We start from the raw sequence: 18107 nt of genomic DNA, 5'->3' as shown, positions 1-18107 counted from the left end.
CACTTACAAGATTTGCGTGAATTATGATCGGCGTGCTCTGACGATGCTGACGGTGATGCTGCGGCGCCTAGAACCTAGATAAGATCAACGGTGATCTCTAACGGTGCTTGAGTCGGGAAGTGAGTTCAGTGCTCGGTGGATATTCAGATCGTACGCTTGTGCGGGCTCTCGTCTGGTGTTAATTAATTAATATATCCTGCTTCCCAAAGTCAAGGATCTTGAGTGCGGGTGTGATATAAGATTGCATAAGAGTTCCATCAAAAGTTCTATAAAGCATAACAATCTTTATGTACACTATATTTTGTAAATTTTTGTCATATTTGATTTGGTCTTGAGTAATATTTTAAACTATTTGAGGATTAAGCTCAAGTAATATAAAACTTATCTTAATTACCTCATATTAAACTTGTACTACACTAGTTTGTTAAACAGTATTAATTGCTTTTAAACACTTTAATTTTATCAGAGTATATTTGTTATTCAGTTGAAAGAATGCAATTATTATTATTTATTTCTTATTTTCCCATTTTCTTCAACGTATTTCCTGATAAGTTTTTTCTCTACAAAAAAGATTCGTTCCACTTAAAGTCTAATTTTCTTTTCTTGCAAAAGTAATGAAAATTCAATAAGCATTCTCCAAAAACTTTTCCGGTTAAGCGATTAAAGTACCGAGTGCTATCGAAAAAAAAGAAAACGAAAAATACCTAATGAAAAATCGAATTCAATTCACAGTGCGTGTGCGAGTGGCAAAACTAATGCAAAAGTAATCAAAGCTGAAACGCATTAAAGCGAGCGGCTGGAAGTCGATAAAAATAAACTACATAAAAGCAACTTGCGGTCCCGGAAATAATGTCAACCACTACCGATCCCATGGAGCTGGGGGAATCCATATCCACCCTGGCAGGCAGCACGGCCACCACCACCACCTCCACCACCACGGCTGCCACGACGGTGGTCAATGCGATTGCCAAGACAGTGGCCATAATTAGCAGCACGGTCTCTGGAGGCTCAACAACTGGCGCCAGTCCCGCCAGGACCTCCTCAGGGACTACTCCCACTCCCTCGTCAACGCCCACACCAACAACACCCACTTCATCCCACTCATTTTCATCCAATCTGGAAGACGCGGAAGAGAAACTCAGCGTGAAGGATTTGAGCCAGGCACTGCAGCACTTTGGCATTGTTGATTACTTGGTCTTCGTCGCCATGTTGGCCGTGTGCGCTGTTATCGGCTTCTATTTCGGCTTTATTGAGAAAAAGCAAAAGAGGAAGAAGCTGGCCGGCAAGGATGGGGCCGGGGCGGCGGGCCTGGAGGAGAGGCGTGGCTCGGAGGCGCTGGACTATCTGGTGGGCGGGCGACAAATGAAAGTATTTCCGGTCGCGCTGTCACTTGTGGCCAGGTGAGTTACAGTCACAGTTAAATTTGGGGAGGAGCACACTTCCGGCTGTGGGCATGGGCTTGTATGCAAATGCTAAATTGGCCTTGCGTGTTTTATGCTGCCCAGCTAATAGGATATACACTGGGAAAATATACTGAATTTTTATTTGATTTCATCAATTAACATACTTTTGCCAGAAACCTTCTGCCTATACTAGATCCTCGAATTATTTGTATTCATTTAAGTGCTTTGAATATTTTCCAGTTTAAGAAAATCTTTTAAACTACCTTAAATAAAATGCATTTTATATTTTTATTGAAGAACATATATTAAATGTCTGAAAGTGTACTAAAATATCTAAATTGAAAAATAGAATCTATTCTGTAACCTTAAAAAATACATAAGATATAAATTTTGTAGATTAATCGAAGCACTGAAATGTTTTTATGTAACCTTTTTTATTTGAATATGTTTATTTATAAAATTTGAAATAGAATAATATAATATAGAAATAGCTATATTTTCCTCAGTGTCTTCGTGTTTAATTGCTTTTGACAAGACCCAACAGACAGGTTCGAGCTCTTAAATAGAAATAGTGGACGGCAGGAAATTCGTAAATTCATTGTTTCAGTCCCTTTAAGCCGGGGCTAATCCCCTTAAATTGAATGCGGTGCATTCATTTGGATTCGGCTAATATTTGAACAAATTATCGTAATGGGCTTAACTTATCCCCGGCCAAATCAATCAAAATGTATATATATTTATACATATTTTCATAATCTGGCCCAGTCCAGCATTGTCTGGCTCCCGGCAAGTTGTTTGGCCAGAACAAACAGTGTAGCATTTTATTTAAAAGTTTCCGACAGAAGACTGGAGGGGAGATTGCGTAAACAATATTCATTGTCAGGGTCAAGCCTATTAGGGGGTGTCCTCCGTGTTGATTGTGCTGATATTGAAATGGCTTGCGGAACTTTGCGAGTAAAATATATATAGCCATATATATGAGTGTGTATCTGGCGTATAAATACAACTTATCCGCTTTTGGTGTCTAAGCCAGATTGAAGTTATTTAAACTTGCGCCAAGCCGCAAACTCAAATAATTTGCCCAAATTACTTTTTCTTCGCCTTTCGCTCGTTCGGCCGAGTGACCTTGGTCGTGGAACAGCGAACGGGTGGGTGTTGGGCATTGTATTTGACACGTTTTGGTCAAGCACCTTTCGACGGGTGCGGTCCCTTTGTCTTAGTCGTAGTCGTCGTCGTCGTCGTCGCATTAATGACCGACCAGGCCAACCTGGTCCTCGCAATCCTGGCAATCCTGGCCTATCCTAGGGCCGGGGTTTTGGTCATTTGCCTCGCCTGCTGACAATTGTTTCGTGAGCCTTTTATTGTTATGGCATTCTATTTGTTGTCGTTTGCTTTTTGCAACAAATTCAGCCAACGTGCTTTGAATTACAATTACATGCCATCATTTTTTCCCTTCAAAATGTCCTTTGTGCTTTGCAGATTTTTCAATTTTTTGTTTATACTTTTGGTGTTTCTTTTTCGTATTTTTTAAACGTGTCGTTGTGTGTCTGCGTACTTTAACGCCGCTTGTTATCAACTTTTAATGGCATTTCTCTCTTGGCCGCCGTCAACTTTCTGTGTGTCTGTGGCGGCAATTCATTTGTTTTGTGGCACAAATTGAAATGATGATTGTTATGGACATTAATCATTAAAATCAGATTACGAAATGCTTGGGCCAGAGCAATGTTACTTACACGAAATGCTAGAGCAGATATTAGGTTAAGCTGCGTTTTGGTTGATGGAATTTTACCTTAAAGTTACCTCGGTAATCGGAATGAACTGAACTTTAATGTAAAGCTGCTTTGCGGCGAGCTTAATTTAATTAAAATCTTTCAGTTCTGCAGGATTTACGCCACAATAATATCATCAATTAAAAAAATTTTTTTTTACCCAACATTTAGTTTAATATTTTTGGGGCACCTTTGGCAAAAGTTAAGCAAACATTTCCGTGATTGATTGGCATAAACTTAATTTAATTAAAAACTTAGGGGGGAGACTATAAACAGGATATACAGTGTGCAAAATATTAAAGCATTTTGTTGCAATATTGCAACGTTGGCCATTTAGAGATAAGTAAAATTTATAGTAAAGTTTTTGAAACATCTATAATTAATAATATTTAAATATTATCGTTATGTATTAAAAAAAAAAAACTGATCTTAGCTTAATATAAAGAAAGTGCTCAGTGTTTTTTTGAAGCTAATTAAAATTGAACCTTAAAGTTGTTTCACAATATTGGAGGCCTGTCCTCCATCATGACTTGGGCCAACAGCTTGAGTGGTTGCTTGGCCCGAACCTAATTCAATTAAAAATTGACTTCAAGTTTATTTTTGGTCCATTCCTAAAATAAAAAAACAGTGAAACTTGGCCGAAAAACCGATCAATCGGCACACAATTAGCGTTGACTTGAACTTTGAGCTTCAGACGTAATTAGCCTGAACTAATAATAACGATTTCTCATATTCCACTTGCAGCTTCGTATCTGGCATCTCGCTCCTGGGAACCTCAACGGAAATCTATGTGTATGGCACCCAGTATGCCTTCATCCTGGTGACGCTGGCCATTTCGGGAACCATCTCGTGGTACATCTTCCTGCCGGTGTTCTGCAATCTTCAGCTGACATCCACCTACGAGGTAAGCAGAACGTTGTCCAATCGCATGGAGATGTGTTTGTTTACTTAGTGGACTGCATGTTACGCATTAATTCAATGTTTTCGAGTGTACAAAATCTTTGGAGTCTGATAATATTCGCTGGCATGTTAATGTGTAAGTAAGGTTTAAGGGAGAACAAGGAAAAGTCCGTGTTCGCGACAAAAAAAGCAGCGTGCAATCGCCTGAAAGGGTTCACTTTACTTGCATGCCAATGGGGGATTGGTATTGAGAAGGGGATATGCATGTGTATCCACGAGGATTTGGCACACAATGCCATGCCGGGTTGCAATAAGCCCGAACAATACCAATTGTGCGCCGGTTTGGCATACGGACAGTCGTAGTTTATAAGTTTGGTGCTGGCTACATGTCGTATGAGTAATAGTCTATTATGTATACGCCGCGTTGCCGCACACTCGCTTTTGCATTGCACTGCTGCTGCCCTGCTGGTCAGTGTCACTGCGAGTGTTGGTGTGCATCTTTATTGTGTTAACCCGACGCCGACAATCCGACAATGGAAAAAAATATTTTCAGTACTTCGAGCTGCGCTTTAACAAGTCCGTTCGTCTGCTGGGATCCGCCTTCTTCACTGGGGCAAATGTAAGTAGAATTCAATTTTGAGTGCAACGAAATGCAAGGTCCTTGCTGGAAGTCCGCAGAAAAGTCTTGAATTTGTTTTCCCCACAGATTATCTGGCTGCCAATTGTCATCTATGTACCGGCACTGGCCTTTAATCAAGGTAAGAACTTAAAGTTATAGTTATAAAATTTCAAAATTAAATCATAAAAATTGTCAAGAACCTAAAAGGTCACCAAAGAACTCGAAATATTGATTGAAAGTTTACTATAAATCATTCATTTTCAATTCTTTTTAATGGAAACATGCAAATGTCTAATTATAATGAATATTTGTAGGCATGTCTGAAAATGTTCCCCATTATTAAATGTTTTAAATTGTAAATATATAAATTAAGCATAAATGTCATATATATCATGTAAATTTTTCCAGTTACTGGCATTAATATCCATATCATCACGCCAATTGTTTGCTTCGTCTGTATTTTCTACACAACGGTTGGTGGCCTGAAGGCCGTCGTTTGGACGGATGTCATCCAAACCGTCATTATGATTGGAGCCATATTCTTTGTTGTCATCAAGGGTACCCTAGATGTGGGCGGGCTGGGCGTGGTCATTCAGCGGAACTATGACAGCGGACGTCTCGAGTGGCCCGAGTAGGTGAAATTCTCCCGCTATTCTGTGGCATTTTCATTCACTTTTGAATGCACTTCGAAAACAGGTTTACATTCGATCCAAAGGTGCGCATGTCCATTCTGGCCTTGATGGTGGGCACTGTTGGTCACAACACCTACCAGTTTGGCTGCAATCAGATGATGACCCAGCGGTACATGTCCCTTCCTGGTGTGAAGCAGATGGCCCAGACATCTTTCCTCTTTATTCTGGGATTGATTCTTATGTTTGCATTATGCATGTACAACGGCCTCCTGCTCTTCGCAACCTATTACGACTGCGATCCATTGACCACCAAGGTTCGGGGATGTTTGATCAGTTTTTATAAAACTCCTCTGATCTGCGTAATGTATTACAGTTGGCCGTGGCTAAGGATCAGTTGGTTCCTCTGCTGGTGGTGCAATCCCTAAGCTCTTTTCCTGGCGTGCCCGGCATGTTTGTGGCCGGAGTATTTAGTGCCGCCCTTAGTTCCCTGTCAACGGGCATGAACTCTCTGGCAGCAGTGTTCCTGGAGGATTACATAAGGCCAATGGCAAAGACGCCTCTTACCGAGCGTCAGACCGCCATCATCGTGCGACTCGTGACGGTGATTGTTGGAGTCCTTAGTGTGAGTCTCGTTTTCGTGGTCGAGCGAATGGGCTCCCATGTGATGCAATTGTCCGTGACCATTGGATCGGTGGTCCAGGGTCCACTGCTAGGTCTGTTTTCGATGGGTCTGCTATGTCCCAGTATTAACTCCAAGGTTAGTGTCTCCTCCTTCTTAGTGTGTCTTCTCTGCTGACTACAAATTTGTATTGTTTTGATTTAAGAGTGCCATTGTGGGATCTGTGGTCTCGTTCTTCTTCATGGCCTGGCTTAGTATTTCAGCCCAGATGGCTATTAACTCAGGGGAGATTCATGCCGACGTAAAGCCAGTTAGCGTGGATGGCTGTGACTATGAGTTCGATCGATCCCTGGTGACGCCTGCCAATGCCACCATTACGAGTGCAGAGTCAGCGTAAGTTAGCCAGTTAGCCACTGTCTGTCTGCTGGTCTTTTCTCATGTGCCAAACCCCTTCCACAGGTCTCTCAGTTTCGCAGAGCAGCTATACCACATCTCCTTCATGTTCTACACTGTCATGGGGGGATGTGTGGCCGTGGGTGTTGCACATCTGGCCGGATGTTTCTTTGGCCGAAATAAGGAGGGTTCAGTGGATCCCGAGCTGCTCACGCCCTGCGTACGAAAACGTCAGAAGTTGAACTATTCCAGTGTTAGCCTGGACGAGAATACCCTTAAGGAAGCCACCGAGAAGTCATAGGTTAAGGCTTTGCCTTGAAGATATACAAAACCATCAATTAACTGATGCATTTGAGTTCAAATTGCGATGTACTTATTTGTTTCTTACTTCCTTTATACGGAAATAATTCGAACCGAAGCTTAAAAGCTTAAATCATTTTCCAATAAAGTCCACTTTAGGCTATATATTTTTTAACATTATTTTTATATTGTTATATTCATAATTGCTTACTTGAATTTAGCTCAAATCAAACACAATGCACCATGTATAGCAATATCTTGCACCTAGTAAAAGTAAGTATTTGTATATAATGGCATTTTATCGTGTACATAAATACCTTACAAATTAATCTCAAATGGGTTTTTGACAATTGTTTTATTAAGCTATATCTTTACCTTTAATTAATTAATTTAATTAATTATTTTATTTTTATTTAAGTCCGAAACTTGAGTTCCTGTTGACGTTCACTATTACCTTTTCAGTTACTGGCATTAATATCCATGTCATCACACCCATCGTGTGCCTCGTCTGCATTTTCTACACAACTGTTGGCGGTTTGAAGGCCGTTGTTTGGACGGATGTCATCCAGACTGTCATTATGGTGGGAGCCATATTCTTTGTGATTATCAAGGGCACCATGGATGTGGGCGGGCTGGGCGTGGTTATTCAAAGGAACTTTGATAGCGGTCGCCTCGAGTGGCCCGAGTAGGTCCAAAAAGTGTTAATTAGGGCGATACTTATGCCTAATCTATCACCTTTTCGATGCAGAGCTACGTTCGATCCCAAGGTGCGAATGTCCTTGATGGCCATGCTAGTGGGCAACCTGGCGCATAATGCCTATAACTTAGGCTGCAACCAGATCATCACACAACGTTACCTGTCTCTGCCGGGCATCAAGGAGATGGCCCAGACATCGTTCATCTTCATCTTTGGACTAGTGGTTCTGATGGCCATATGCCTGTATAACGGACTGCTGCTCTACGCAACCTACTACGACTGTGATCCCTTGACCACCAAGGTTCTAGCATATTTAATCCTTTTTGATTAACTCTTCTGACTGTGAAATAAATTTCAGTTGGCCGTTGCGAAGGATCAGTTGGTTCCTCTGCTGGTTGTGCAATCCCTAAGCTCGTTTCCCGGCGTGCCTGGAATGTTTGTGGCCGGTGTGTTTAGTGCCGCTCTCAGTTCCCTTTCCACTGGTATGAATTCCCTGGCCGCCGTCTTCCTGGAGGATTACATAAGGCCGTTGGCAAGGAAGCCCCTTACCGAGCATCAAACTGCCATCATTATGAGACTCGTGACTGTGGCCATTGGAGTCTTAAGTGTGGCCCTTGTATTCGTGGTCGAGCGAATGGGTTCTCATGTGATGCAATTGTCCATGACCATTGGATCTGTGGTCCAGGGTCCACTGCTGGGACTTTTTGTCATGGGCCTGCTGTGCCCAAGCATCAAGTCCAGGGTTAGTCACCCCATCTGAACAAAAGAGACGTAAGAACTAATTAATTTTCTTAAAGAGCGCCATTGTGGGATCACTTTGCTCCTTCTTCTTCATGGGCTGGCTATGCCTGTCAGCTCAACTGGCTATTAATTCCGGTGAAATTCAGTTCGAGACCAAGCCGGTAAGCGTGGAAGGATGTGATTATGAGTTCGAGCATCCCTTGGTGTCACCTGCTAATGCCACGTATGCCATATCGTCGCAGTCTGCGTAAGTCATGTCCTGATCAGGATCTATCAAGTAACCACTCATTGCTTAGGGTTATTTCCCACAGATCCCTAACCTTCGTCCAACAGCTCTACAATGTATCCTTCATGTTATACAGTACGATGGGGGCCACAGTGGCTGTTATCACAGCCCATCTGGCAGGGTTTATCTTTGGCCGGAATAAGCCAGAGGATGTGGATATTGATTTGCTCTCGCCCTGCATTCGCAGGTTCCACAAGATAAACTATACCAGCGTGAAGCTGGACGAGACCATCTTGAAGGCTCCGAATGAGAAATCGTAAAACTTAATCCCTTTGCCATGTAGTTGCCAATAAAATGTATCCCTAAGACGCACTTGTTCAATTTGTTTCCTAAAAGTTAGCTTTAATATTAGGACCTGTAAATAGCACCGCACGAAACCATATTTTGTCTAAGTATAAATGCCTCTGACATATGTTAAATCTAACTTGAATCCCTTAAACCTTCAGTACTTTCAATTGCGCTATGGAGCTGGCATACGCAATTTGGGCTCAGTTCTCTTCATCGTGGGAACCGTGAGTATTGCAATCCTTAATTTATTGCTAACCCCTTTGATTTTCCTCTGTGACCACTTTCCCTTATAGATGGTGTGGCTGCCAGTGTGCTTGTATGTTCCAGCTATAACCTATAATCAGGGTGAGTTTGATTTTGCTTTAAGTACAACAAGAATTTCCATTTACTATCTATGTTTGCATTGAGAGAAATAAGCAGGTTTTTAGATTTAATAAGAAATTAATTTAACGAAAACGTTAAATCGAACTCACATTGGATAATTCCTAATAATTGTCAATAATCAGACTTTTACTTTGAATTTACATACCTAAATCTAAGTGATTTTTTCTCAAGTGCACACATGCAAATACATATATTCGCATTTACCTTGTATTTTGGGCTTTCAGTGACCGGCACGGGCATCCATGTGATTACGCCCATTGTCTGCACCATCTGCACCTTCTACACGTGTGTGGTGAGGCTTAATTAAATTTTCTGCCAACCCGAGAACTCGACAATTCGAAGATGTTGTCATTTTAGGGCGGACTGAAGGCCGTGGTCTGGACAGATGTCATCCAGAGCTTCGTAATGTTCGGTTCCATTTTGGCGGTATGCATTAAAGGAACCTTAGATGTGGGCGGTCTGGGCGTGGTCCTGCAGCGAAATGAAGACGGCGGTCGACTCAATGCACCGGAGTGAGTCTTTTGGCCTTGGCCATGATTAATTAATACTGATAATTGCTGTTTCAGGTGGACCTGGGATCCCACGGTTCGTCTGTCCATGTTATCTGTGGTTGTGGGCGGCACCCTGCATAAGATCCAGTCTTCGGATGTCAACCAGGTGTCCATACAGCGATTCCTTTCCCTGCCCAGTTATAACCATGCCAAGCGGTGCATGTTTATCTTCACTTTGCTCCTGATGTTCCTCTTGAGCTGCTGCAACTACATGGGTCTGGTGTCCTACGCTGTTTACCATGACTGTGATCCTATAAGTACTAAGGTAAATATTATATTAAATTTACTTTCAACTAAATTATACATGGAGTTTTTCCTCTTTACAGTTGGCAGCTGCCAGCGACCAGTTGCCATCTTTGCTAATGATGCGCACTTTGGGTTCCTTCCCCGGCTTGCCAGGACTTTTTGTGGCTGGCGTTTTTAGTGCTGCTCTAAGTTCCCTTTCCACGGGCCTAAACTCCTTGGCATGTGTGATTACCCAGGATATTGTGAGACCCTTGCTGAGGACGCCCTTGACGGAACGGCAGACTGCCTTCTGGCTGCGGGCCATAGTCGTTGTGTTAGGATTCTCATGTATTGGCTTAGTCAATATCGTGGAGAAGCTGGGAATGGTGGTTCCCTTGGCCACCACCACAGCGGCCGTGTCGATGGGTCCACTTTTGGGCATTTATTCCATGGGTGTGGGCCTGCCTTGGGTGAAGGGAAAGGTGACATGTTTGCTTTTTAAATAATGTTTTAATCTAAATAAGTTTTACTTTTAATAGAGCGTAATGGTGGGCAGCCTGGTGTCTTTTTTGGCACTGGCCTGGATCTGCGTGCGAGCTCAGTTGGCCCAAATGAATGGAAAGATTCGGTATCCCAAGTTACCCGTTTCTGTTGATGGCTGTGACTATGCCTTTGACAATGTCACCGTCCAGGAGGCCATCCACAGTTACAGGTAAGTATGCCGGGTGGGTTGGGTTTTAGAAACATACATCAAGTATTTATTTTTCAGGCCCTCGGAGCGTAACATTTACCATTTGTCCTTCTTTTGGTACACTGCCCTCGGTGGAGTTATCTGTACCGTGGTCTCACTGTTGGCTAGCTTGTTTTTCGGCTGGGATGATCTCAATAAGATGGATCCTGCCCTGATCACGCCCTGTATGCGCCGCTTCCTGCCCAACAAGAACTATCAGGCTGTCAATATGGAGGATCTCTTTAAGCGCAAAACCGAAACTGAAGCTCAAAGTGCTTCTTAATTTTTTCGTTTAATAAAATGTGTTCATTTGTTGTTTTGTGTAAAAGTTTTTTATTGCTTGTGGTGTGTCCTAGCATGTCTCATTTATTAAATGCATCGTGTACATAGCCATGCATCCTATAAACTATTTGTTCTTCCTTCTGTTTGATCTCATCGCAGTACTTCGAGAGACGCTTCGATCGACGAGTTCGGATCTTTGGATCCTGCCTCTTTGTGGTGATGAATGTAAGTTCAGTTAATTTTTACAAATGTATGTGTTAAATTAATCTTTATATTTATTAGATCTTGTGGCAGCCTATATGTATTTATGTGCCTGCTTTGACCCTTAATCAAGGTGAGTACATAAATCTATATTTTAATAATTAAAGAGGTTTTAATTATACTTTTCTTGATTAGTTTCCGGCATAAGTGTCAGCACCATTGTTCCTTTGACCAGTTTGGTTTGCATTCTTTACACCAGTGTGGTGAGTTTTGGTTTTTATTTTATTAATTATTTATATTTTTACTAATTATAATTTTCCTTTTTAAGGGTGGCATTAAGGGTGTTGTTTGGACGGATGTCATCCAGGGCATTGTAATGATTGGCTCTATGGCCATCGTCATTGTAAAAGGCACCTCGGACTTGGGAGGGTTGAGTGTGGTCCTGGAACACAATCGCCAGTTTGATCGCCTAGTGGCGCCGGAGTGAGTATCTAAGTCATTGAATCAGAATTTTTTGCTATAAATATATATACATACATATATTTCAGCATGACATTTGATCCTACAGTACGAATGGGTGTATTTGCTTTGTTTATTGGCGGCGCTTTCTTCAAGCTTCAGGCCAATGGCATTAATCAGGCCATCGTTCAGCGTTATCTTACTTTGCCCAATAACAAGGCCGTGAAACGTGCTCTAGTTTCTTCTTTAATTGGTTTTATGATTGTCCTGTTGATGTGTGTCTATATAGGAATGCTGGCCTTTGCTGAGTTCTATCATTGCGATCCCATTACAACGGGTGTAAGTACCTTCTTTGATTATGGGTTCCTCAAGATAAATATATATGTTGATCTCCTCTACAGCTAGCTCGTGCCAAGGATCAGGTTATACCCCTGTATGTGGTTAAAAGTGTCGGTCATATTCCCGGCCTGGTTGGTCTCTTTGTAGCTGGAGTCTTCAGCGCAGCCCTGAGCTCCCTTTCGACGGCTCTGAATTCGCTGTCTGGCGTTATCCTTACGGACTTTGTGGAGCCTTTTCGTAAGAAGCCCCTGACTGAGCGACAAACAGCATATATACTGCGTGGAGTAGTCATAGTCTTTGGTCTGATCTCGATGGCCAGCGTGCCAATTGTCCAGAGACTTGGCCTAGTCATGCAGCTGTCCTCCACGGTGGCGGCCATTACATGTGGTCCATTGCTGGGTGCCTTTAGTGTGGGCATGTTGCTGCCTTTTGTTAAAACTGAGGTTTGACCTAAATTAAAATATTCTAGTTATATAGTTATACTATATAACATAATGTATTTCTATTCTTTATAGAGCCTCCTCGCAGGCATCTCGGCAGCCTCGAGTTTCACTGCCTACATTGTGGTGCGTGCTCAAATAGCAATTTTCACAGGATCTCTAACCTTTCCCACGAAGCCTGTTTCTGTGGAGGAATGTGATTACTCCTTTGACCTGCCTGACAACTGGAATGCTACCACGACGGCGTATGTAATTGTTCCAAGTGATCACTATCAGCTATATATATCTAATTTCCGTTTTAATAATCTATTAACAGAACTCCAACGGAGTCAACCAGCCATGGCATCCATGAGATCTCATTTTTGTGGTACACCACAGTCGGTTCCCTGGGCACTGTCCTTGGATCACTGTTGGCTACTCTGTACTTTGGTCGTCAGGATCCCCGTGTGGTGGACAAGGAACTGATAAGTCCGGTCATAAGGAAATATTGGTATGGCCAATACGAGAGTGTGGCTAGCGATGAGAAGGCAGAATTGGCTCTGCACGAATCGAAAACGCTGCCAAAGCTGGAGCAGGACGAAAAGTCCTAAGCATAATCATAATAATTGTAATCCCATAAATATATATATCCTGTATATACAACCCAAATACCTGTAGTTTCTTCATAGGTTTAATTATTGTCTTGTACCTAATCTTAACCGAATGCTTAAGCTTGATTCTTTTAGCTTACCTGTAAATGAAACCTACGACTGGGTCTGTCCTATATGATCAGAGTTCCTTTAAGAATCAATACTTATACACACTCATTCTTTCAGTACTTTGAGAGACGTTTCAGCCGGCGAATGCGTTTGTTCGGAGCCAGTCTGTTTGTCCTAAAAGCGGTGAGCAGATCTTTTATTTTATAAAATTTTCTTTTATTACAATTTTTATCATGTGAATTCCCATAGATCATTTGGCTTCCCATAGCAGTTTATGTACCGGCCCTGACCTTCAACCAAGTATCTGGAATAGGCATTCACACCATTACACCCATTGTGATCATCATTTGCACCTTCTACACTTGTGTGGGCGGCATCAAGGGAGTGGTCTATACGGATGTGGTTCAAAGCGTTATCATGTACGGATCCCTCATTGTAATTATGATCAAAGGCACTGTGGACTTGGGTGGCTTTGGCGTGGTGTGGCAGCGTAACATGGATGGTGGCCGCCTCAACACACCCGAGTAGGTTCAAGGTATATATTCTTTTTGAGATATATTTCTAAAATACTTTATTTATACCCAGATGGACCATGGATCCCACTGTTAGGCTGAGTGTGTTCTCTGTCTTTGTGGGTGGAACCTTCTTCAAACTGCAGAGTACGTCCATCAACCAGGCCACAGTTCAGCGTTTTATGTCCTTGCCAGGACTAAAGGCTATCAAACAAACCTTGTTTACTTTCTCAATTGGTCTTACTTTACTCTACTGCGGCTGTGTGTATGTGGGATTGGTTTGCTATGCCACCTACTACGATTGCGATCCCATGTCCACGGGTGTAAGTTCCTGAATATATTTAATATGATGATATATATAATAATAAGTAATTCCTTAGCTGGCTGGCCGCCGGGATCAGCTGGTTCCCCTGTTGGTGATGCGAGTCCTGGGTGTGGTTCCTGGACTGCCAGGATTGTTCGTTTCGGCTGTTTTTAGTGCCGCTTTGAGCTCCTTATCCACGCTCCTTAACTCACTGGCTGCCGTAATCCTGGAGGACTTTGTGCGGCCGCGAATGGGAAAGGCGATGAAGGAGAACCATGTCGCCCTTACCATGCGCCTGGTTGTGGTGACCTTCGGCATCAGCTCGATTTTTATGGTCTATGTGGTGGAGAAACTGGGCATGGTCCTGCAGCTGTCGGCCACGCTCCAGTCGAGCTTGTATGGCCCAATGTTGGGCATTTTTACGGTGGGCATGCTAATGCCTTGGGTGGGTGATAAGGTGAGTAAAGGCTTACGAAAGGATTCTATACAAAAATAATAATGAAATCATGATTTTAATTACACAATTACAGTGCGTTTTCGTCGGTAGCGTTACCTCGTTTATGACCATGGCCTGGATAGCGGTGAATGCCCAAATAGCCAATATAACCGGTTCCTTCCGGCACACCAAGCTTCCGGTTTCCGTTGAGAAGTGTGACTATGAGTTTGATATGAGTCGCTACCTGAATTCCACAGCGGAATAGTAAGTTTCTTATGTTTAATAAGTAGCTTAATAATGTAATAATTATCGAAAATCTTTTCCTTTAGCGAACCCCATAGTGGTTCATCGGTGTATCACATGTCCTTCTTATTGTACGCCATGATGGGTGCCTCACTTACCATTATCATTTCGAACTTGGCCACCTTTGTATACGGACGTCAGGATGTCCGAGATGTTGAAGAGAACCTATTGGCCCCATTTGTTCAGCGTTATTTGCGAAAGAAGCAGTATTACGAGACCGTGGAGCTAAAGAAACCAGAGGCAGCAAAGCTTAGCGAGAGTTCGGATTAAATCGGAACTGCAGTCCCCATTTTTACATATATAGTTAAATTTTTTATCATCACTATATAGTCTTGCGTAATGTTCCTTTTGTTTTTATTTAAAGTGAGGCTTTCTTTGTTTATTAGCATAATTTGCAATGATTTTCTTTGGAACAAATGTTCATTGTTTTACAAACCCTATTCCGTTTTATTAAAATTATTATTTTTTTCAACCTAAACAATTTTCATAATTTGTTCAAGTTTTCCATAACTGTCAATTCTATGACATGGCAAGGACATTGAATTTTCCCATGTTATAGAATTTCCAGTTATGGAAAACTTTAGTGCCAAGCATGGAAATTAAAATGCTATTTCTATTTGACATCCCTCCGGCGAGGAATGGCACTGGGTGGATATGTCATGGCCGGGAGACATACTTCCCGATCGTGTTTGTTGCCGGAAGGACGAGACGCCGAGCGCTTGGAGACCGCGGATGGAGATTTTGACGGAGATCCAGAGAGATCGGGCAGACTATTCGATGTGGACTTGTTTTGGAGGATGGGCGTTTTTGTCCTTTTGAACTCCTCATTGATCTTATAAATTATCGGCTCTTGCTGCTGGAACAGCTTGTGCTGGGGACCTCGGGAATTGCTATCACCACCCACATATCTCTTGGTAGGATCCATGCTGGAACTTCTGGCCTTAATGCTGCTTCCGGAACGCTTTCGTTCCCGTTCCAGTTTTTGTTCCTTCTCCACCTCGCGATTCTCCAAACGGCGCTGCTTGTTCTGCTTCGCCTGATTGAGGGCCCTGTAGTGCACGGTCTGGTTGTCGATGAGCATTTGGGTAACGAACTTGAATTGGTTCATATTGGTCTCGCTCTGAAGTGCCATTTCTAAGGGGAAAAGGTTTTCGTGCCAGAGATTTCATTCAAATATAAAATAGACACACTCACTGCTCGTTATATCACGATGGATTTTGTTGAGCAGTGCCTCTTGGTTACGTATATCCTGAGACAGCCGCTCAATTTTGGCCATGGATAGCTCGAAACATTTTCTAACCATTTGCTGCACAGCCGCCTTCACCGATTCCATGACATTGTCGTGGATAATGCTAAAGAAGTCGGTGAAGGATTCCTGCAGGTCGCTATGAACACTGGGATTGGGATCTGTGGGCATGTTTAATGTTTCTACCGAGGACTCCGTCTTACGATCTCTTGGGGTCTGGAACCGAGTGTTTCCCGCTTCGAGACGAAAGCTCACGCTTCGCGCGGTTGAATCCTTGGCGTTCATCTGCGTTGAGGTTTCAGCACTCCTTGTATCCTTTTTGTGATGTTTTGAGCGCTTTAGACCACCATCCATGCTCCTAACTTTGAACTTCTTACGTCCCGTATTCAGTGACCGAAAACTGTTGCGCGAAGGGATAGCGTCCTGAACTTTATAGCTCCTTCTTACAACATTGTATTCGAATTCATTGCCCGATTTTGTAAAGACGTAATTTGGAATCATGATTTTTTTGACGGTATTTCAAATTGTAAACTGATAAAAACCTGTGTAGGAGAAATCATCAGCTATAGCTTGGCTTTTAATTTCTTCCCCTTTTTTCTTGGATTCCCTTTTAATATATTTTTTGAAAAGAAACTTTAAGGCCTTGGAATTATGAATTTCTTCAGCAAATAAACCGGAACGTTGCGAATTTCTTGCAGACAAAAACAATTGTTAAAGAATTCTTTTTTGTTTACCAATTTGCTAATAGCTTTTCAATTAAAAGTTGACAAATAATTTACCAAATCATAATTGCAAACAATTTCAACAATGCGCCGCCTGGCGTAAGCTTCTTAATGGATTTTTCTTCGTCCTTGCCGTGCCGTGCCAAATGAAGCGAATGTCCTGCCCTGTCCTGCGTAAAGTATTTTTCCACTTCTGTCTCACCGGGAAATTTATTCGAGTGCTGGCTGGTCCCACAACCAGTTGCTATAGTTTCCATCGGCCGTCGGGATGTTTACTCATGCGATTAAACATCAGGAAGTGGAGAATGCAAATTTGCCAAGGGGGTAAAGCTGCGGGACTCAGTCAGTCATAAGGCAAACATAAACAGATTCGCCGAGGTTTGCATGGTAAATTTACCATTTCACAGACAATAATAATAATAATAATAATAATAACAATAGCAATAAATGGAATACCCGTTGGTTGTTTGCAGGACCCACAGAAACCAATATGTTTTCATTGTCTGTTGGGTTTTGTCGCTCAATTTATCTACCCATGTTGACTTTTCACTTTTCACTTTCCATCAGTGACGTCAGCGGAGGCCACAGACAAATACCATATCATCGCAACAATTATAAAGAAAGTGAGAGCGTTCGTCCTTGTGTCCTTGCGCCCCCATTGTTCATTGGGGTGAAAATAAAGGAGGATTTTCCAGCGCGTGCCGAGAAAATGAATGAAAATGCGAGAGACGCTCGAGAATTCGCCGCTGCCTTTATTCTGCTCTCTACACATAATTATGAAATAAATATTAGCTTAAACCAAATTGACTAAAACGTTATGCTCTATTAACTCTTATGGTCTACTTATGCCTAATAGGTTTTGGTTTAAGATGCTTGGACAAGTTTATCCACCATTACGAGTGGCTATATATATATATATATATACTATATATACACACGGATGAGTTGGAATTTTAATGACCTTAGCAGCTACTTAGGAGACTGGAGATATTTATGTTTTTAAATTTCCTCCTAATGGCCATACACACACACAAATTAAATCAGTCTGATGAGTAGATTACAAATAGGAGAGGTTGAAAATTAGCTTTTAAGAAGACTGAAACCCGACAACAGTCTCAGAGGAATCACGAAAATCTCGAATTATTATTATGGAGGGTAAATATCTTTCAAAAATGTATAATAGTCACAGATATTATTTCTATATTTTCATGCAGAAGTACATAGGAAAACTAATATTATTCAATGAAAAGAAACTTATAATTATTTCATTAGGTAATGTATAACTGTTCTCAACTGATTTTATCACATTTTTCTATAAAAGTTTTTAGAATTGAAAGCCAAAATGAAGTTTTATGGTAAGTTGAATTTCTGTGACATCGTTGAGATACATTTGCCAACTCCATCTATATATTCCATATATTTTTCTTAGTCTTAATTAAAAGTCATACAAATGCCAGTACTAGACAATGCATAAATTACTTACTTAAGCATAGATTGCAAATAGGTTTTGGAAATTCGTAGCGTAGACTTGGCACACTTACATTTAGCGACTAGCTATGCCCCTCCTTACTATCGAACTTATTGTCTAAGCCTCTGGTATGCATTCGCCGGAAGGAGCTCTCCTCCCA

The 18107-nt window shown here is 41.9% G+C and overlaps 5 protein-coding genes across 11 annotated transcripts; 4 read left to right on the top strand and 1 right to left on the bottom strand.

The window, feature by feature from the left end:
• The first annotated feature begins 105 nt into the window (after positions 1–105).
• On the top strand, positions 106–12906 carry LOC147642858 (sodium-coupled monocarboxylate transporter 1-like). Of its 7 annotated transcripts, none has more exons than XM_086838016.1 (11): positions 106–228; positions 733–1400; positions 3917–4076; positions 10979–11044; positions 11102–11153; positions 11216–11283; positions 11349–11503; positions 11569–11818; positions 11881–12261; positions 12334–12503; positions 12575–12906. In XM_086838016.1, exons 2-11 carry the CDS (start codon positions 850–852, stop codon positions 12846–12848), a joined length of 2127 nt encoding a protein of 708 aa, XP_086694142.1. In that variant the 5' UTR covers positions 106–228; positions 733–849; the 3' UTR covers positions 12849–12906. The 7 variants fall into 7 exon arrangements, with proteins under 7 accessions (XP_086694142.1, XP_086694145.1, XP_086694141.1 ...); XM_086838015.1 differs by having other exon boundaries at positions 128–222; XM_086838017.1 differs by lacking the exon at positions 106–228 and adding an exon at positions 294–369.
• Positions 8872–10865, top strand: LOC147642859 (sodium-coupled monocarboxylate transporter 1-like). Its single transcript, XM_086838022.1, has 7 exons — positions 8872–8992; positions 9256–9323; positions 9389–9543; positions 9598–9847; positions 9909–10289; positions 10347–10519; positions 10577–10865. The coding sequence occupies exons 1-7, from the start codon at positions 8941–8943 to the stop codon at positions 10818–10820; spliced, it is 1323 nt and encodes a 440-aa protein (XP_086694148.1). The 5' UTR covers positions 8872–8940; the 3' UTR covers positions 10821–10865.
• Positions 12907–12977: 71 nt separating the features above from the next.
• On the top strand, positions 12978–13876 carry LOC147642857 (sodium-coupled monocarboxylate transporter 1-like). The gene is made up of 3 exons (XM_086838025.1): positions 12978–13139; positions 13206–13480; positions 13542–13876. Exons 1-3 carry the CDS (start codon positions 13023–13025, stop codon positions 13801–13803), a joined length of 654 nt encoding a protein of 217 aa, XP_086694151.1. The 5' UTR covers positions 12978–13022; the 3' UTR covers positions 13804–13876.
• Positions 13807–14986, top strand: LOC147642856 (sodium-coupled monocarboxylate transporter 2-like). Its single transcript, XM_086838024.1, has 3 exons — positions 13807–14229; positions 14303–14472; positions 14538–14986. The coding sequence occupies exons 1-3, from the start codon at positions 13888–13890 to the stop codon at positions 14779–14781; spliced, it is 756 nt and encodes a 251-aa protein (XP_086694150.1). The 5' UTR covers positions 13807–13887; the 3' UTR covers positions 14782–14986.
• LOC147642855 (uncharacterized) lies at positions 14938–16459 on the bottom strand. The gene is made up of 2 exons (XM_086838023.1): positions 15706–16459; positions 14938–15645 (listed from the first exon to the last, which is right to left on the bottom strand). The coding sequence occupies exons 1-2, from the start codon at positions 16256–16258 to the stop codon at positions 15125–15127; spliced, it is 1074 nt and encodes a 357-aa protein (XP_086694149.1). The 5' UTR covers positions 16259–16459; the 3' UTR covers positions 14938–15124.
• Positions 16460–18107: the final 1648 nt, after the last annotated feature.

Source organism: Drosophila serrata, unplaced genomic scaffold, assembly GCF_035046125.1.
Source record: "Drosophila serrata isolate PLE 108 unplaced genomic scaffold, ASM3504612v1 contig_344, whole genome shotgun sequence".
Taxonomy (NCBI): domain Eukaryota; kingdom Metazoa; phylum Arthropoda; class Insecta; order Diptera; family Drosophilidae; genus Drosophila; species Drosophila serrata.
This window is presented reverse-complemented; position numbering and strand designations above follow the sequence as displayed.